Source organism: Lepisma saccharinum, chromosome 14 (assembly GCF_977018435.1).
Source record: "Lepisma saccharinum chromosome 14, izLepSacc3.1, whole genome shotgun sequence".
NCBI lineage: Eukaryota > Metazoa > Arthropoda > Insecta > Zygentoma > Lepismatidae > Lepisma > Lepisma saccharinum.
In genome coordinates, this window is record NC_139242.1 from 58925417 (window position 1) to 58947289 (window position 21873).

The 21873-nt window shown below is 37.6% G+C and overlaps 1 protein-coding gene across 10 annotated transcripts in view; it reads left to right on the forward strand.

The window, feature by feature from the left end:
• Positions 1–13397, forward strand: part of LOC145998924 (CCR4-NOT transcription complex subunit 1-like) — a 142158-nt gene extending 128761 nt beyond the window's left edge. For 9 of the 10 annotated variants that reach the window (XM_083135706.1, XM_083135707.1, XM_083135709.1 and 6 more), the window contains 3 exons: positions 637–769; positions 3841–3975; positions 12655–13397. In XM_083135706.1, the coding sequence (XP_082991832.1) occupies positions 637–769; positions 3841–3975; positions 12655–12733 (347 nt within the window). In that variant the 3' untranslated portion in view covers positions 12734–13397. Of the gene's footprint in view, positions 1–636; positions 770–3840; positions 3980–12654 lie in introns of those variants that run through there. The other variant, XM_083135714.1, reaches the window with a different exon arrangement.
• Positions 13398–21873: the final 8476 nt, after the last annotated feature.

Sequence of the window (21873 nt, forward strand, 5' to 3'; positions counted from 1 at the left end):
CCTAACCAGAAAAAGAAAAGATGCGATGCGCATACTCGACCCCCCTTCAGCCACGCGGGGAACAGGAACTGCACTCCATCGAGCAGCATGACCCAGCCCCCCAACCACTACCCGGCAGCACTGCCGAACGAGAACAAACAAAAGCAGTGGCATGGTACCATCTCTGCTCCAGATCCCGTACCCTTAGTGAATGAAGACTGAGGATCTTCAAAATTGATAGTATTTAACTATTAAATTGTGCAACCAACGTGGAAATCGAAATTTCTAAATTTCACTTAAGTAATATTCATGTTAGTTTATTGGCAAAATTTACAGTAATAATAATAATCATGATGAGATAATTCTATAAATAATATTTAACTTAGTGCAGAGCTCTGCTATTTTGTTGAATATTATTATTATTATTATTATTATTTAATACAATTGCTGATACTTGAGCATTATCCAGTATATTTATAAATGATAATAATTATGAATATTCCGTTTGAACTGTATCATGTCAATCTAGCAAAGTAAAATACCTTTGTAAATGTTTAGCTAATTTGTGTAATTTCACTGTTTATTTGTATTGCGATGTTACCAATTTCCTCTTGAAGTTATTTAGGATTCATAACTTTTGATTTGTGTATTTTCCAGGGCGATATCTTTTCTTGAATGCCATTGCCAATCAGTTGCGATACCCCAACAGCCACACTCATTACTTCAGCTGTAGTCTTTTGTATTTGTTTGCGGAAGCCAACACTGAGGCTATTCAAGAACAGATTACAAGGTAAGATGAATTTTCACACAACTTTATTCATATTTAAAGAGAACTAATTTTACTTGGCTTTTTAAGAATCCTAGTGAAAACACTTACTTTTCCACGAAACTATATGTACAGTAGAACCTCAATTTTATGTTTTTCAGGGGACCAAGCTGAAAAAAATGAAAATGCTGGAAAATTTAAAATCTGCATTCCACTGTGTATATGTATCAGGGTGGGCCCAGCCCAGTTTTCCCCATGCGAGTTTTTTTCAGACAACCCACCAAAAAACCCTGTCAAAATGTTTTTTTTTCTTTTCTTTTTTTTTTTTTTTTTTTTTTTTCAGAAAATGTAAATTATTGCTCTAAATATCTGTGAGGTTCTAAGATTGTCAAATTGTTTTGGAAAACTTGTAAAGAAAAGGCTTAGAAGAGCGTATAATACAAAAAATAATGACTGTAGAACAAGTCATAGTGGGTTTTTTCAGGCTATTTTCCCCAATTACCTTTACACCCTCCAGGAAGAGTAGAATCAAACTGTTGGACAAATATTTTATAACAGAATATGTTAACAGAAATGTAAAATAGTTTTTGATTCAGTCAACTATATCTTGTCCCAGCTATTTCTGCTGCGAAGGCTGGTAATTGCAGTCGCTCCCCCTGCCTTCCCTGTGCACGCAATCCAGGTCCCTTTCACGTGTTCATTGGGGGAGCCGTCTTGCATCACTACTTGCGCAGAGACTTATTTTCGTTTGTCTGCTCCAGAGATAGCTGGGACAGGGTATAAAGCAATACAAATTGAATGTTATGATACACTACCACCAGAGGGAAAATGTATCTCATTTTTAAAATACATATTTTTAAACATAACCTGAAAAAAACCAATAAAACCCAGTTTTGCGTGGTTTTTTTGGTGTTTTCGAAAAAACCTGGGCAAAATGCCAACCCTGATATGTATACTAGCTGATTCCAGCATTGCCCGGGTATTTATTTATCCCAATCTTCATTAGACAGGAAAATAATGAATTCTAACTATAGTGTAAAATGTAGGGATGGGTCGATATGGAATTTTGGACGATACCGATAAAGTACCGATATAAAATTTACCGATACCGATAGCCGATATTCTACCGATCCGATATAAAATTAGAAATGCTCCATGAAGAACCTGAAATGTTCATTGACCATTGTTTCAAGGTGACTGCAGTGCAAAAGAAGTTTAATATTTAGACAATTACTTTTTTAAAAAGTAGGGCATCAAGATTATGAATAAAAATTACAACAAAATGGCAGAATTTTGCACTAAATTATAAGATATTTATCGATATATCGGATCGGTAAAATAATCGGTAATTTTACCGATACACCGATATGCCTATATCGGCCGATACCGATAGAGTACCGATTAATCGGTCCCATCCCTAGTAAAATGTAACAAATTTTATTTACAGGTATTTAAAAGTATAAGTACAGTAGAGAAATTATAAAGTAAAATCTTTTACAAATTCACTATAATATTAATTAAACTCAAAACTTGATTATAAACAACATATTTAGTTTCACCTCCAGGAGCAAGAATAAATCAATTGAATGGCATTGGGAGTGTCACTATTCATCTTAGCGGCCCCGAAAGCTATAGATTCCACACTAATATCAGTAGTTTTTTTATTATTTTTACATGTAACCCCCTTCCCACCCCCACCCCTAGAGGTGCCAGGGAGGGTTCTTACCCCCACAGTATTTCTTCCCAGATTGTAAGTTATATGTGTACCAAGTTTGGTTGAAATTGCTCCAGGTGTTCGAGAGTTATGCTGGAACAAACATATATATATACACACATACATCATTTTTTTTTTTATATATAGATGTATGTATGTTACATATTAGGGATGGGTCGATATGGAATTTTGGCCGATACCGATAAAGTACCGATATAAAATTTACCGATACCGATAGCCGATATTCTACCGATCCGATATAAAATTAGAAATGGTCCTTGAAGAACCTGAAATGTTCATTGACCATTGTTTCAAGGTGACTGCAGTGCAAAAGAAGTTTAATATTTAGACAATTACTTTTTTAAAAAGTAGGGCATCAAGATTATGAATAAAAATTACAACAAAATGGCAGAATTTTGCACTAAATTATAAGATATTTATCGATATATCGGATCGGTAAAATAATCGGTAATTTTACCGATACACCGATATGCCTATATCGGCCGATACCGATAGAGTACCGATTAATCGGTCCCATCCCTATTACATATTGATTATGGTATCTGCATAGAATTTGATTCCAGTGTTTTAATTTACTGTTACATCTTGAAGCATGAATAATGCTTCCAAAATTCCAATATCTAGCAACTTGTGTGTAACAATTTTTTTTAATGAGCGAGAATTTTTATTTTTGTATGTATGACTGTGGATTAAGCAAATTCATATTTCTTTGAGGTTCTCAATGAAATGTTCACACAATTTCAGGAATACCCCTACACTATGTATTTCTGGTGTTTTAATTTTTTTTAAATTCCATTTATGTACGGTTCCATGTATCTATGTTGCATGTATCATCAAGATAGTCAGCATAATGTGTTGAAAATTGAAAATTTGGTAGAATATTTAAAATACCAATGAGTGCCTCCTATAGAGCGACCACAAGAAAAAAAACCTTGGACGAAAAGTCCCCGTGCAGCTTTTCCGTCTTCCGTTCAGCTCGGGCCATAAGGAAGCATGGACCACTCTCCCCCCCCCCTCCCCCTCCACGTGGGAGTCCGGTGCACAGGAGTCGTGGGTCTGCGCAGGTTGCTTTGCTTGTGGTTCCACTATACCTCCCATGCATTTCTGTAACCAGTCATTCAAAATTTTGCTGACTGGATGCCACAGTTACCAGTAATCAGAAATAACATATTTGAAAAAGAGGAAAATTGGTGATCAACCGTTTTCCACCTTGCACAACAGCCATCTAATTGGGCCTAGAATTTACTGCATTACTAATAAAGTAGTAATTTCCATGTTAGCTGCTTCTTATCATCTCTTAGTGATCAACGTGTACTTAATGTGAGTTGCCTAAGTTACTACATTACATTTTCTTTTCCAGGGTTCTGCTGGAGCGGCTGATTGTGAACAGACCACACCCTTGGGGCCTTCTAATCACATTCATTGAGCTTATCAAGAATCCAACATACAAATTTTGGAATCATGAGTTTGTACATTGTGCTCCCGAAATTGAGAAGTAAGTTTATATTTAATGTTCCCTGTTTAAATTTGCCATGATTAGCAGCAAGATTTTCATATGTCACATTAACTGATAAGGCAACATAATGCTAATTTTTAGTGCCATCATCAGATTTTTATATTGTGAAGAAGTTTTTCTACTCAGAGGAAGTTAATGAACAAAACCAGGCTGAAGTTAATAGATTGTTTTGGTGAAAATAGGAACTTCAAATGCACAAAAAACAGGCAGCGAACATGAAATTCCGAACTTGTAAATTAAGAATTAATAACTCCCCTGCTGGGGAATTGGTTGCTAAGTAACAGAATGCAAACTCAGCTAGTTAGGCTTATGGACGAAATGTAAAGGTAGTAAGTTCACTATGTTAGTTTCTGTAATGTTGAAATGCTTCCTTCCAAGGTATTGGGGAAGAGAAATATGCATTCCATCCAGGGTTGGGCCGTAGTATATGTTGGGATTTTTAAAGCAACCTCTTGGCCAGAAGGAATTATCTTGGGGGGGGGGGGGGTCACATCTAATATATGTCTAAAATTTTAAAATTTGTAATATGTTGTGGGGATGGAAAGCAATACATACCGAGATCCACTCCTCCCTTCAGCCCATTTCTTGCACCGTCATTAGTTGTTTGTACGTTTCGTGTTGATGCACTTTGTAACATACAACTCAGAAATTACTGATTTTAAAACCTCCTCCATTTCTTTTACACACATAACTTTAAAAAGAGAATTGTACAAGCTTGTTGTTTGTAAAAAGAGAATAGTTGGGTTGCATCTGGTTAGCATCGAAGTGAGAGTCAGAAATATCTATCAAATTCTTTTGATTCTGTTTTCAGTTTTTTCAGAAAGTAAAAATATCAAACATGTATTTATAGCCACTATAAAAATGCATTATTGGTCTTGAAACAACACAAAATGCATTTAAAACTTGAAGCCTATGTTTTACTGCAAAATAATAAAAAAGGCAGAGGGAAAACTCTGATCCCAATTCGTAGCTGTCCGCAAATCTGGAACATAACCTGAATGACTAGGGTGCATGCCTGTAATGTGTGCAGTTACAGTGACAAAAAACATTTTCCATAACCTGAATGACTAGGGTGCATGCCTGTAATGTGTGCAGTCACAGTGACAAAAAACATTTTCCAGTGAGAATTTATGCAATCAATATCGACAGAGGCTAGTTATAGTAAGGCGACAAACTGGCCAAAACATGTCACTTCGTAGGAACGTCACCGCCACAAACGGCAACACTATTTTTCTGAAAGAGGTCATCATGGAGAGTTAAAAAAACGATGTTTGCCAACTTCGCAACCTGGGACAGTGGTCGCCATATTTGATTGAAAATGGCGGCAGGTCAAATACACTTAGCTTGCTGTTTCTCATGATAGAAACGTCACTATGCTACACAGACTTGCAAAACTGGTGTCATTCGAAAGAGAAAACTCCAACAAAGAATAAAATTACCATTAATCTTAAGTTGTATTGTTACCCGTTGAATATAGAAACAAAAAACTTTCAAAGATAAATATTTTGCTTGCTCTTGAAATTGTATTTTGTTTCATAACATGGTAAATATCAATCAGATTGAAAATATGGTTAAGATAAAATGTGAAGTACAGTTTCTCATGACTATGTTGCAAGTTGTTGAGGAACTGGACCTACAGTTTAAAGTGGGATCCGAAACACTGTGCCATATGCCTGGCTTAAAAGTGTCGGTAAATTGGAGATTCGTGATTCCACCTTACTGCTAAGGATTAGAAGTGATGATGGTAGTGTGTGTTGGTATTGGGGTATGGGGAATTAATTATTTTATGGGACTGGATGTAACGTCTTATTCTTTAACTTTACTTAGTATTTGAATTATTTTTTTAATAATGGTGGCTAATTATTTTTATCCTTGTAGCAATAAGGATATAAAAATAGTTCCAAATAGAGCTCTTCAGAGGAGATACGTAGAGGCACATATTTTTGGTAAATAAAAATGCAAAATTTCGGTACAAAACCAGTCAATTTTGGATTCAAAAGCAGTAAATATAATAAAATTTTGCTGTTATAGCGGTATATAAAATGACATTTTGGTTTTAAAATTGTGAATATAATCCCAAATGTGATTTAAAATCTGCACTTACTACACAAAATAAACATATTTCTTCTAATAGCACATTTGTGTTGTTACCAGAATATTAAGTTTATTCCTGTCCATTTTTGCTTCTCAAATATTTACAGCAGAATTAATAAATTTTCCATGAATTGCATAACTCACTGGATAATTCTGACTTCAGAAAGTGTCACGCCAGTAAATAAACTCTAAATTTCATGTTAAATTTTATGTTTAAGAGTCTGTTTCACATTTTGCAGCTCATTTCGCATTATTTTATGACAATACAGGGTAGGATAATTCACCTCACACTTTTCAGAAACCTGAAAAATTAATATTACAATGTGTTATTTCACATTTCGTGTTTTCGTCAAAAATGAAATATGCATGCCTCTAGAGATACGTTAATCAAAACTGAAAACCTCATATTTGGAGTTAACGTGCCTCTGGTTCTCATACGATGAATTCGTCTTGGTCACTATGAAGTTGTATACATTACAGTTACAAGCCATGGTTGCTTGAGTCATGTTCTGGCAATTGTGGGTGGTTGTGAAATGTGGGACTGAACACCTGTAGCTTGGGTCCAACTATATGGGGCTAGGAATTTACATCAGAAAGTACAGTCAACTCTCGATTCAACGACCTTTCACAGTTCCCGGGAAAAGGGTCGTTATTGGAATTTGCACCAATTTTCAGCTTAAAGGGAGCTCAAACGAACACAAAGATGCCTAGGAGATGGTAACACCATTTATCCTGGTAGTTATACAACCTGTTATGCACATGATGCATGTTGTGAGAAGGAAAATAGAACATGAAAAAAGTTTTCACAAAAGAGAATTTAAAATAATGTTACTTTGTTTCATTTGTGCACAGTCGTTGCTTTTCCAGGAAATTCTTACAATTCTAGTTCGTGAGAAACCCGTTTGCACTGAGACCAATGGAAAGGAAAACAATCACTCGCTTATTGCAAGCGAAACTCGAAGAATCTTGACACCAGTCAGACTGGTGCCAGCAAAAGTCGGGAGATAATCGGGCAGAATGAATGTTGGATTTTATACGGGTTTACTGGAGCATCGTCTGTTACAAGATTAACTGTTAAGATTAGATCTCTCTGGAGAAACAACACAACCTCTCTAGGTACCAGACAAAAAAAAAATAAAGGCAGGGCTGTAATTTTCGTTCTGGTTCAGCTGTGTAAAATACATCGTAAAAAAAAGTCACTTTTCTTTGCTTCAACCAACTTCATTCACCCTCCTCCCCCATTCAAGGAGCAGTCCAAACTCCTTCCTTGACTTGCATTGTAATCCATCGTGAAAAAGGAAACTCGCAACTTGCGATGTGTTTTCACCCAATGCGTATTCTAGGACACGTCATTAAACAGCGTGGCAGTCGATAATCATTCGGGTTTGGAATTGAATTTCACTTTAAACTGTATATTTAGTCCCGATTAGCCCATCAGCATAAAATGAACTGAAAACAAGCTTTATGAAACTGCGCATTTTCACATATCAAAATGGTAGATCGTTATTTACTCTCACGTTAATCGACAATTTAATGTTGGATTTAGGAGTATTCTCGATGTCAAACACCCACCTCTCCAAACGTTTTCCCCTTGAATAATGTCTTTTTAATCAGTCTCAGTGACCATTCCTACATTGAACACTTTTTTTTCCCTCCACATGAATGGTTCTGAAGAAAAGCGGATGCAAATTAAATTTACAGATTTATCGGAAGGCGCAGAACATGAAGTTATTTTAACTCTTGTTTTCCTTTCTGGAGATCCAATTTCGTTATCTTCAAATCAGCTTTGCGAGATTAAAAACAATAACTTTTTCCTTCGCGCTGGATGAGTCATCGCTGTTATCGGCAAGCAAGAGCTTTGCAGACGCTAGACAAAACACTGGCGCCAGCTGCATCGTAAAAACAAAGAGACCGGCTGGAAGTTCGAGCAACAGGTGGCGGAAGAGAAAAGTCCCAGTATTTTAAAGATAAGGCAACTGTCGAAGACGGAACTTTTAACAGCAGTGTAAAGAAGAAAGAAATTACCCTTGCTTTACGTTTTACCATGCAACAGATAATAATACGGGTAATATTTCCTATGCAGACAACAGCATTAAAAAAAATAATAATAATAAATAAAAATAACTACTGAAATCTGCAATTATCAACATTGCCGTGCACACCAGTGGCGGAGAATGAGCTGGGGAAAGGGTAGAGGGTCACTTTTTTTTACTTGTTCTATGGTTTTTGTTCGTTTTCAAGAATATATCCAGAACTGGTTGCCCCATTTTAGACAAAGGAAAGGAAGAGGGGTGGTTCCATTTCCACCCTCGCTTGTAATCAGCCCGCATCAGCAAGAAAATCGTCGCTCAAACAATCTTCATGCCCCCCCCCCCCCTCCTACGTTTGCTGACAGGAAAAGAGGGGAGAAGTCCGTCAGCCAACGTAACACTTTTTTGGCAGATATTACGAGATCGACACAATTAGGAAAACGTATGAAGTGGGAAACTGGAGTTATGATGCACGTAAGATCGAAGTAAACTTTTGTGGAAACCTGGATGACAACGCATTCAGCGGGTTGACGATCTTTAGTTCACCTATGTGGTTTTGATTATCTCTAACAGTTTCGCTTTTTTATGAAGTGTTGCAGGGAACAAAGAACACGTTTTGAATGAAAGTGGTTACCGGAAGTTGTCGGCTACAAGGCCGAAAGTTGCTCACTCATGGGAATCTGCTGAACTCTAGGTCAGAGCTGGACAGACGGGCCAGACTTCCAGGCACCACGCATCTGTATTTTCGAACATTCCTGCGATCTTATCTCTCAAGGTGGTGTATTTATCAATAAAAGAGCTTGACCTGCCATACACATTGGCAAAGACTGCAAGTCCAGCAGTCATTTCGGGCTGCACCCCCACCGTGAGTTTTCAGCAGCTCTTAGGACAAGGAAACAAGTCGATTTAAAATAACATCCAAGCACATTCGATCTTCTCTTCTCGCGTATCCAAGAGCAAGCGTGGCAAAACAAGCCTGGCACGTTGGGTAGTGGCAGTCGGGTGCAGGGTAACATTGGTGCACTTGCGGGAGGGGAGGGCAGAGGTCAAGTGCTATTGGATATCACTCAAGCATGGTGTGGTGGTGTCTATTTTTAGTTCAGACCTAACTGTGAGCGGTAGAGCGCTCGTAAAGGGAATGAGTGGAGGAAAAAACAACGCATTTTTCGGCCGATTTCCTTCAATTTTTCAACTTTCTTTTAAAACAAAATTTCTAAATTTTTCACGGTTCCCGGGAAAAGGGTCGTTACTTCGAGAGGGTCGTTATACCCGGGGTCGTAGAATCGAGAGTTGACTGTATGTATCTGGTTCAGAATATCAGAATAATATCTTCAATATTTTTCCGGACTTCGGATATATCATAGGACCCATAAAATAGTCATTCATCTCCCTAATTAATATATGTAATGAGATGACAGCAACACATTTTACTTCTCAAAATACAAATATTAAAGATTAGTGACAGAACAGATTATTCAGTACATCAGTAGCAGCCAATGTATGCATATCAGTAAAATTTAGGGCTGAGCCAATAAATACCTCTTTGAATCAATGCTCATACTGACACCAATGCATGAAAATTGTAACAATTGAAAGTTGTTAAAAATATTGATTAATACTATTGGATGAGTATTCCACGACAATTATAAGCATCAATTTATCAGTTATGCTTTAAAATATTAAAGAATTACATCAGAATATACAAATACCTGTTATGTAATCACAAAATACAGTATTTTCAGATACGAAAGGGTGTCCCAATAAAAGCGACTGGTTTAATATGCTTAACCCTTCAAGCCGGGAGTTAAATACCCATCAGCCGATGCGAGAGGCGGTAATTTTAAATCACCAAAACAGCAATTTTCGCATAATGTCACAAAATTGAACATATCTTAAAAGCCATTTGCTCAATTACAACGAAATTTTCAGGACTTGTAAACGAAACTTCACACTACACAAAAATGTATAAATAATGACATTTATACTATAATAACAAAAAAAATAATAAAAAAAATTACATGTTGCGTTTACAAAGTACTCCTTCTGTCTTGTGTTCTTGTTAGTTTAGAAGTCCAACGTTGTGTGGTACAATTTAAAATATGCTTCGAAACACAGTCCTACTTCACTATCTGAACACCAATAAACACTTTTGAACTATACTCATAAGCATAAATATTCCCAGAACAAGATATATTTCTTCCACGGTAACTGGTTGCCATTTGCGCATTCGTGAACGTGGTTTCAATGTGCAATGTTGAATACAAGTGTCGGCATATAAGTAAGTTTCTCCGACAATGAGTTGTACAACTTGTTTGTCAAAAAACAACAAAAAGGCATCAAGAACATTATTGACTGCTTTTTGGGGACCGCACAATCCACAAAACGCAAGTTTATTTGCTTTGAAAGAGTCGTCAACTTCTTTCCAGTTCCAGGTTACATTCGATGACTCAACAGGTGAGGATGTAATGCCATCTAATTCGCTTTCACTATCATTGACACTATCTACTTCCTGTTCTGCATAGTTTACTTCACTTTCACTTGTAGATAGAAATGAATAAATTGAACCTTCACTGTAACTTTCCTCTAAAAATGCACCAATTTCGTCCGCTTCGATGCCCTTTACCCGCTCGTTCGACGCCATTTCTCAGCTGCTTTTTTTTTACGTAATAAAAGTGATGCAATCTCATATAATTTCATGTATTTGGAAGCAAACCAACAGACAGCAGAACATTGCAGTCTACTCTTGAGTTACATGCGTTTTCATTCATATGGGAAAACAACAGATGGCAGAATATGCATCATTTCGTCACTACCACACGGGACGTATACGTGTACATCGAACCGCCTCTAGAAGCACTATGAGGGTCCGTACACGTGTACGTCGAACCGGCTTGAGGGGTTAAGAAAATACTATATATTTACAAAATGGCAAATATTTTTACATCATTACAATGTGTAAATGTCCAAGGATTGCTCAAAGCTTCCTTACAGTCGCTGCATAACACTCGCCATTCTTGTAAAGAGTTTTCTCTATCAAAACTTGTTCCTTTGTGTAACCCTCCATGCCAACTATGCTGCAACAATCACTGATAAAGGTACTTGTTAGAACATGTGTAAATCAAACTTTGCATCCTTAAATCGGAGCATTTGCCCGTTGTAATGATGTAAAAATATTTGTCATTCTTCTTTACAAAAGTGTTCTATTATGCATATTAAATCAATTGCTTTTGTTGGGACACCCTATATTTGTACAAAACTATTGGAAACTTTGAATTTTGCATAACTTCCAGGATAATTAGACTTCTTAAAACGATCAAAATGCCAGGAAAGTATCAGCTGGTATCTGTAAATAACATTCAACCAATACTTTCTGATATAGATACCACCGGTATCGGCTGATACCGATACATCAGCCTGGATATCGGCTCAGCCCTAGTAAAATTCTGCCATTTTTGTTATTATGTTCTTTAATGAATACTGTATTTGTAGGGGCATGCATATTTCGTTCGAAATGTCAAAAAACACATTGTAGTGCTATTTTTTTGAAAGGTGTGTTATGCATTTGGCTACAATGTTTTGTCACGAAATAATGCGAAATAAACTCTTAAACATGAAATTTAGGGTTTATTTACCGACGAGACACCTTCTGAGGTATGAATTATCCTGAGCATTATGCAATTCACGGAAAATTGATTAATTCTACTGTTAATATTGGAGAAGCAAAAATGGACTCGTTTACACAGAAGTAAACTTAATATCTACATAAATGTGCTCTTAGAAGTGAAATGTTAATTTTGTGTAATAAGTGTAGTTTTTAAATCAAATTTAGGATTATATTCACAATTTTCAAACCAAAATGTCGTTTTATATACCACTTTTCATCCGATTTTTCACCGCTATAACACTGAAATTTTATTTTATTTACCACTTTTGAACCTGAAATTGACTCCGTTTTTGTATCGAAATTTTTCTTTTCTATTTACCAAAAATATGTGCCTCCATGTATTTGCAATGTTGTATGATTGGTAGAATATCTGTTTCCGTTCATCTCTCTGGAAGAGTATTTAAAAAAAAAGGTAAAGTGCTCCCCTGTGCATAGCACCACGCCATGAAGGGGTATAGGGGGTGTGGGGGTAACGCCCCACACTTTCTTGATCCGGTCGTGAGGGGGGGTGATGTGATCAGCATCACGCCCCTGACTGCCTTTACCCCCAGGGTTTCCCCCAGGTACCCATGTTATTCGACGCTGGGTGCGCGCCGGGGTTGCTTCCATCGTTAGAAAAGTTCCCGGATTTGAACCGGCCGGGGATCAAACCCGGGACCTTTAGTATTAGTATGACTTAATGTCTGCTCAGCTCAAATAACCCATGCAGAGCCAGAGACAAACTGAGGAAATTGATCTGCCTTTTCCAGATCGATCCATTGAATTGTAGACCGCCGCGTCAGTGTTCGTACACTTCTGTATAAAGGTGCATTTTGCCTCATCTTTTTTTTGTGACACTTGTCGTAATTGATTTTCATTTTGCACTTTCAGACTATTCGAGTCAGTGGCACGCTCCTGCATGGTTCAGAAGCAAGTTCAGCAGCCACAGGAAAACGAGCTGCCTGAGTGATAATTAATGTGTGTACAAAGTGTACAAAGATCATCTCTGCAAGAAAGTTGTTTATCCCAGATACTTAGAGTGTAATATATATATATGAAGAAAGTGAACTATCGAGCAAGTGTAAAGAGTTCTTTTGTCTAGTCCAGAGAATATACTGGAGATCTATTGTTTTGCATTTAGAATATTTTTTATTGTTAACTCTCTCTCTTTGAGATTGTGCATTGTACATAATGTTCGGGTCAAAGTGGCCATTTATTTTTGTTCCATTACATTCAAAGAAAGACTTCCATGGTGATAGTGAATTCATATAGTTGTATAGTAAGATTAGAATAGGTACTTGATTGAGGCTGGTGATTGTTAAGAAAAACAATGGTGTGCTTAATGATATGATGTATATTATGTGTCAAGGTGGTAACATTATGTACAAATTTTTTTCAGAGATAAAAAGAAGTCACAAGTGCTTTCAGTTTGTAAAAGAACATGTGATCAAAGACAAATATTTGTCTCAAGATGGACCTATTTTTTGAAGTTCTTCTAGTGTTGATAAGATTTATGTAATGTATTGATATGATGAATGGCAGGCTTCAATTGATTGTTGTTCTTGAAGCAGTCATGCATCCCTGGCTTTCATTGTAGGTTGCTTGTTTGTCTATAGTAAAATATTTCAGCATCAGTCTGTTCTATTGTTCTTTTTTGTTAATTATCGTATATCCATCCTCATATCGTGTTTCCTCATAATAGCCCATCAGTGCACAGTGATCCAGAATGCCGAAAAATAGGCATAAATCCGGAGCTTTCTATTTGACCCCTAAATCAATACAAATGTGTAATATTTTAAGGTAAAATTAACACTTTGGGTCCACAGAATTAACGTGAAATTGATTCATAACTCGTGGTGCAACAGCCCATTGAAGGCCCGGGCCTACCTACCAACTGTTGGTCTCACACTCACTCTCACCCAGTGTCGGCCGGTGGCAAGTATGATGGGTAGTGCCAACGTGATATATATATATATATATATATATATATATATAAAACTGCAATGCCCCCGCTCCCTTCTTGAGGTTGCCCCACTGGCCAAGATGTTTATCCTCGTTTGGTAACGTGGAAAACAGTGTGGGTTTAAGTAATAACACACTAATACGATTCATCTTCACTCACTAACCTATCTTTATACACTACAGGACACTTCACTAAAAACACAATTACAAGAGGAAAGGAAAAACAAATCTTCTCACCTTCTCCTCCCCCATGCACACGTATTCCAACTGGATGTTGAAAATATTCTAGACATTTGATGTAAAAAGAAATTGTCGAAATGCCAGAGAAAACTCACATCACCATAGGATTTTTTACTTTTATATTTTTAAAAAGTCTAGATGGCCCTCTAAGTGCATCTATCTATTATCAAAATGTTCATTTAACTTTGGAAAAATACTAGGTTCGTTTCTCCAAAAGTTGGCAAAAAAATTACTTCCCCAATGGGTCTTACAAATCCGTCGTATTTAGCGACTTATCTCTGAAGGTGGCAACTGTGTCAACACTGCGAAAGATCCCTCGCTTTGCCAAAGCGAAAACGGGCACGGCTGGTGTCTTATGGGCTAACCCCACCCCCCTACCACCTTCTTCCCGGCTCATGGTGGAAATGTTACTCGCTGAGACTTCTCACGTGTTTCAACTTGGTTAGGCCAGCTCTTGGGTGGCGCAGACCGCTGCCTCGCCGAGGGTACGAAACAGCTGGCGATGCAGTGAGGAGGTTGGGGCTGTTCATATCTAGTCTGTGGTTGGGTCGGTCGTCACGTCGGCTTGACCGATTGCAAGATTCGAATCTCCTTGTCTGTAAACTATCAATGTATTAATTTAACAATTCTTGGGCTAGGTATGCATTTCTACTGAGGATAGTGCCATGGCACGGTGGCTCTCCCCCATGAGCCGCCGCTGCCCTCACACACTCACCTGAGGTGGAAGATCATCCAACCAGTTACAGTGTGACATGTGGTCAACATGACAAACCCCCAGTCGTCGTCGTAGGTTTTCATGACTGGGTAACGCTACTCATTTGCAGCTCCCCCATTTCCTCACGATGGTGGGTAGTCACCGGCTGAATCTCAGGAGAAAAGTTGTTACGCTTCATCCAGAAGATTCAAACCTGCGTGCGTCCCGTAGCTGGAGACCAAAGCATGCCACCTTAGACTGCATGGCCATGGTGCAGGATGCAAAATTGATTATTTACTTTATTTATACAAAGCTATAATTTATGACCTATTTCAATAAGCACTTAGAAGCACAGTAATACTAAGAAAGGCACTTGAAGACAAATAAATTCCCAGAAATAGATTTAATAATAAGAATAGTGCAAAGTATCATTAAAATACATTTATCCACAATAAATGTTTAGTATTAGGAATACAGAGACTTCCTATCAAATCTCTTTCCAAATAAATTAATGACTTTTAAGGCATTAAATAATAATTATTCACTACTTGCGATGGGTTTCCTTCACCTTCCTCCTCTAAATGTACTTTGGTTGCAAATGTGGGAATAGTTTGCAGACTGGCCTTTAGCTCATCCCATGTTCCTGAAAAGTGTTCTGTTTAGCAATGAGGCCATATTCTTTGTGAACGGTGAGGTATATAAACAATCATCGTTATTGGTTACATGTGGCCGAGTGGTTAGCACATCGCGCTGCAACGCCAAGGGTCCTGGGTTCGAATCCCGGTCGGGCTTGGTTGTTTGTGAATGTCCATTCATCAATTTCATCACTCATCCCCATCTTCGCAAATTAGCCAAGAGGCACAAAACGCGAAGTAAAATAAACTAAATCAAATCAAATTATTGGTTACATACCAACCTATCATGAACAGATCCCCGTAGGGAAGTCTGTGTGGCATAGTTAAGGCTCTGCTGGACCTTTGGCAGCCATAAGGGCAATTTTTTTCAAATTTTCCTCTCCCTTCGAAAAACTGCTGTGATATTCCAAAATATGAAAAATTACACACACTCAGAATTCCTTCCAGAGCATTGGCTTGAATTTTTGTGTAATTTGCTTTCACTGTTATCTAGATATCAATAATTTAATAGACTTACGTAATCGTGAAACTTTTGATAACATCTAGATAACAGCAAACTGAAACTACACGAAAATTCACTCAATCCTCTAGAAGGAATTCTAAGTGTGTGTAATTTTTCATATTTTGGAATATCACAGCAGTTTTTCGAAGGGAGAGGAAAATTTGAAAAAATTCGCCCTTATGGCTGCCAAAGGTCCAGCAGAGCTTTAATGGTGTGGTGTGGGATGTGGAACACCTGAAATGTGGGACCTATCTTCATCCATGGAAACTTGAATGGTGAGAGGTATATGAACATTCTTCAGGAAGAGGTGTTCCCTTCACTGCTGAACCCAGCTATTTCCAACATTTTTTTAAAAAAAGTAGGACATTGATATTATCCTTAAAAATTATAACAAAATTACAGAATTTTGCACTAAATTATAAGAGATATAGTGCCTCCACACTATGCTTTGTGTCCGACTGGATGGATGAGCAGTTCCTGGGTCACTGGATTGGGTCTGAGAGTACCCACTGAGTGGCCACCTCGTTCTCCAGACCTTACACCCCTTTAACTTTTACCTTTAGGGGCATCTTAAAGCCATGGTTTATTAAGACAAAATCAGTGATCCCCTGATATCTCCAGCAAGGGATCCAGCAAGCACGTGACTTTGGACCCTGCCGTGTTGTTGCCTGTCCATGAGGATGGGTGGAAGCATCTTGCATTTTGTGTGGCACAGGACGGACAGCACATAGATCACGTCTTGTAGGATGCCAAATGTGAACAACTGTCAAAATATCCTCACCAGATAAAGCTAGGGAAAAATAACTGCATATTCTTATTTATGAGAAAACACATCTTAAATGATGTTCCACATGATCTCTTCCCATTTGTCGTGCTGACCACACATCACCCCATAACTGGTCGGTGATCTCCCACCTTGATAGGTGGAAGTGAGGCTGGCAGTCTCACGGACTGTTGCACCATGGGTGGTGGTTGTTATTTTAAATATGAACTTACCTCCCATATGGAAAATTATGAATAATCCCCTGCCCAGAACCGCTCTTATGTTGAAGCAACGTTTGATAGATTCCCATCTAAGATCACTCGCCTCAGGAATCGAACCTGGGTGTTCTGATGCCTTGCGAGCTGGATCACAGAGGCACCAGAAAATTTTTGAAACTGGTCAGTATTTGGTACATACTGGTAAGTTAAGGTGAAAGATGTAAATGTAATTATAGAATTCATTCTCTCTCTCTCTCACTTTCTACATTCTTCATGTGTGTTCTCCTCCCTCCTCCTCCCCCACCTTCAGCCCTTTCAGTTTTCATGTCATCCCTTCATAACTGCATTTTCAAAGGTGCAATGTAGGAATTGGGGAACTTAATCTAAGTAGCAAGTCAAATAATTCATTTTAAAAAAAATACACCATTGCAAGATAGATTCAGAGTTCCACCCTTGTTTTGTTCATCTAGAAGTGTAGAATATGATTGTGTGTATGTGTGTGTGATTTCAATTTTTTGCCCATTTATTAAATTTTCAAAACACTTGTGTAGACAACTTTTTTTAAACTTGGACGTTAGATTCTTATGCCCTAGAAATTTGCAATAAAAACTCTTAAATACAGTTAATGGTTCAAGAGGGACAGAGATATCAAGAGTCCAAATCATCAATTCTGTGGCTTTATAACTGCTGTAAATGTAGAGATTTTAAATAGGAAATTTTGTAGAAGCTGGGTATCTTTATGGGCTGATCTGGTAATGAATTTGAGAGAAATTGATCAAGTATTTTAAGATTGTGGAAGAAAAATAGTTGTTCTCTAAATTGTAAGCATTCTGACATTTTGAGGATCTTTCCAAATCTCTGTCTAGACTACAGTTTCATACATTAAGAAACTGAATTCGCAGAAATTTTGAAATGAGGCTGTTATATAACGTAGTTTAAGGCGTGGAAAAATTGGGGAACAGAGTACTGCATTGGACCACTTTTGCTCGAAAATACTTGATCGAATCTCCCATGCTCGAGCATGATACGCTTGAATATTTACAATATCAAATATCATTTCAATGGGACAATAATCGTTTAAATATACGAGTAAAAATTCGTCCTGGTAGTTTCAGCCCATAATCATCTATTCATTTTCATATATGTTTTTAACATGGAGATGATGACTATATTCACTTCAGTTTCAATGTCACTTCACGATCCATATTTGAAGGTCCCACTACTACAGAAAAATTTGGTTACACGTGAACTACTGAGCTTTGAGTGTATACTGATCATTTGAATGTTCAAGCATTATTCGTAAGCCATCGGGCATCATCTATGCGAACTATTAGACGATCGAGAAAAAAGTCCTCAATGCAGCACTCTATGGGGGAAAGTCTCTATTTTTGTGAGCACGAGAACTGTCATTATTTTAAAGCTTTTGAGCTGAAATTTTCACAGCAGCTAAATACTTCTGAGGACATGCCTGGGATTGGATTCAAGTGAAATCGGTCAACACAAAACATTGAAAAATATGCTTGCCTGGTTGATGTCCGCTAGAGATATTATCATTAATATAGTCAAAGCCATATATTTTTCTTCTGTTCCATAAAGTTTCTATTCTTTTTTTCCTATGTGTTTGAAAAGGAAGTCATTTGCGTACATTATTTCGAGAAGTGTTTAAGGCTATGAGGGACAGTTTTGCACCAGGTGGACATTTATTTCAATAATGCTACTGAAAAAAAAGAGAGCATGAATTTCTCCCCATTTTGGAAATGGAAGTGGTTTCTTAAGTTGATTATTGAGCCAGATACGATCTGTGAAAAATATGATGAATAAAGTATTTACAGGATCCCATATATTCCTTTTCGAGAGGCAACTTCAAATTGCATCTAATTAAATGGACATTTCAACTTTTCCAACCGGAAATGAAATCTTGAGCCTGTTCTCTTTCCATTCATATATTTTTCTATTCCATCAGAAGTTTGATATTCCCAAAAGAAGTAAAATAATGCTCCCATAAGCGTAATGCTAAGTTTTCTCCTACGACCATCCAGAGCACAGATCTCTCTGTCCCCACCTTGCCGTGTTGAAAGGTTGGTGGGGGAGGTGCAGTTTAGGGTCCTGAAAACTGTTCCTCCTTCCCTTAAACACCTCCAATCACCCCTTCCTCCTGTTTGGTATGGTTCTGCAAGGAATCTGATTCAAAGTTCTTATAACAAAACATGGACAGATACGAAAGACTTTGAACACTTCTCATAGTGTGAGATTCATCTACATCCATCATGAGGCAATGTGTTTACAGATATCGGAAGGTTTGAAGTGGTTACTTAAACCATTAACCTCTCTGGACGTCAACAAATACCAAAGCAGGGGCTGTTTTAAATACATCACAGAAAATGAATTATGTATTCAACAAGAAGACTGATGCTTCGTTTACGATACAAAACCTAGGATATAATTATGTAAAACAGGTCAACGGAACAAAATTCATGTAAACACGTCAAGGAAAGTGCCATAACTTGAAATTACAAAGTAGGGTAAAGCACTTGATGCCAAAGCTTATCTGGTGAATGCAGTAGGATATCCAGAATTTCCTTTTTGGAGGAACTGGATGTAGGATATGTGATGTTTGAACAATTTCGAGTGTGTGCGTGTGTGTGTAGATAGATAGTCCACCACCCCCATGTGCCAAATTTATTTGCCCCTGCCTTTGTGCATACACTCACAGGCATACATATATTTATGCATGTATGTATGTATGTACCATGCTTCAAAAAACAAGATAATAGTGAAGATGTACTCATTGTGCTGATTTGAAAAAATAAAAAATGTTACTAATGTCACATAATGTAGTTGATAATTTTGTACTTTTACCAAGATTCACTAGGGCCTCCCTCATGGCGCAGTGGTAGCGTCATTGCCTTGTAATCAAGGGGTCCCGGGTTCGATACCCGGTGGAGGCACAAGTGGTTCGGATCCCACTTTAAACTGTAGGTCCAGTCCCGATTAGCCTTACTGTGCATAAAGTGGACTTAAAACAACAACTCAAACCAAGATTCACTTATTTTTACAAATTTCCCACAATTGTTTTTCGCTTGTGCATTTGGGGGATGCAGCCGCATTGTCCCACCCCTTTGGGTATGGCTCATTAACATGAGTAAATGCTCTTGTTTCAGCGGTTGTAAACCTGTGGTCTGCACTGCAGACTCCCAGGAGTGTATGCCATGCTCTCCCAGGAGGCCCCCAAAGGCTTCAAGTTTTACAAACTTTTGTGCTTGTTGCGAATGTTAGAGGAAATAAGACTGAATTTTAAATAAATTCATGTAAAAATGAACTGGCTGCAGTGAAAACGTGGCAATTTTTATAGTTTTTATTTATATTACAGATTATTCGTAATACAAAACTTCTCAAAACAAAATCGACCCTTACAATAAGATTTCCCAGCATTGTCCAAGAGGGGGCCTGAAGTTGTTACCTTTCGTAACAACATTTTTGTGTGAAGAATCACTTTTCCCTGATAATCGTAAAAATTAAGAAAATGTAGAGTTAGCGAGACTTGAAATGCAGCAGCAGCATTTTCATTAAAGTAGTATTAGTAATCACCATTATTGTTGAATGTTTGTCTAAATTGTATTGTGTAATTGCAACAATAACTCCTTGATAAGCAGCTTTAAATAAATATTAGATGTACTTTATGACTTCAGATATCGAATTAAGTCCTGGAACAAAATATACTTAATGGGGGTCTGAGATAAATTATAGGTTAAGAACCACTGCTCTTTATTGAATCTGGAAAAGGTAGAAATGCAGATATCCAACAAAGCAGCTGGTATCCTTTTCTTTTCTATTATTTTTTTACTCCACAATTAGCCTATACCCCCATCTCTATTAATATGTTAATAGTGACAATATCTACCATCATGCAATGGTTATTTATTTATTTAACAGCTGATTTCAAATACAGCATTAGTCATTGTATGCTGAAATGTACTAACAACAGAAAATAACAACATAATGCACTGCGAAGTCAACTGCTCTAGGTTCAAATTTCAGGCAACACTGTTGTTTTTTCATTCATTAGTCACCTTTATTGTCATAGACTCATAGCTAACATAGAGGTAGAAAAGTGACGTAAAATAGCCAAAATACAGCACAACACTTATTCCACCAATTCACTAAAGTACGCAAGTTTTTTTTGTGCTGTAATTATAAAGGTGGATATTACGTATGATAAGGGGGGGGGGGTGAATTTACCACTTTGGTTTTCCCAGACTTCTCTACTGCTATCGGCTGATTTTTTCGAAAATTTCCGAAGGGGCTGTAGCCCCATCAGCTCCCCTGCGCATGCCAGCGTTTGTCAAGGGAACACTACAGCGGAAATGTGACTTCGTGACACCCCCAATCTTTGTCACGCCTGGTCACAGCATGCTACTCCACCTCGAAGGCCGAATCTTTTATACATACACTCACCAAGAATTGTATCACTATTACATACAAGGTAGCAAATTTTTGTGATCAAGCTGTTAACGTAGGTAATACGCTGCAAAGCAAAAGTCGAGTTCATTCCCAAACGGTATTTATGTTTGTGCTTGTTCCCTCTGTCTATTTTATCGATTCATCATTAAATCGTCATTGCCGTGCTTTCTTTAGAGAATTAGAGGAGATTAAAAAGTACCAGATAGGTAACTTACAGACATTATGCATTATGTGGATTCAAATTGGTAAGCAAAGAAATGAAAGACTAACTTGACCTTCATTTTTGGTATTTGGTAGATGGTGCTGTTATCCGAGTACGTATTACGTAGCGTGTTGGCTTACGTTGGCTGTGCTTCCAGCTTGTGACTTTTCACCCAAGCTGGTTGAATTTACTGTAACTATTTTAGTGTTGCGCAGTTTTGTGAACCTGTCGGCTAGAAACCTCGTGTTCAGTTAAAAGTATCTATAGTTATCGTCGAAGAAACAGGACGTTCTGTGATAAAGTGATTGTGGTGGCACAACGAATGTCAATGTATTGCACAAATCGCAATGAACCAAGTTGCTACCTTACGTACTGAAGTCGTACTTCGTCGAATTACAGAGAACTGTGTTCGTATCTATTCGACCATGAGCAA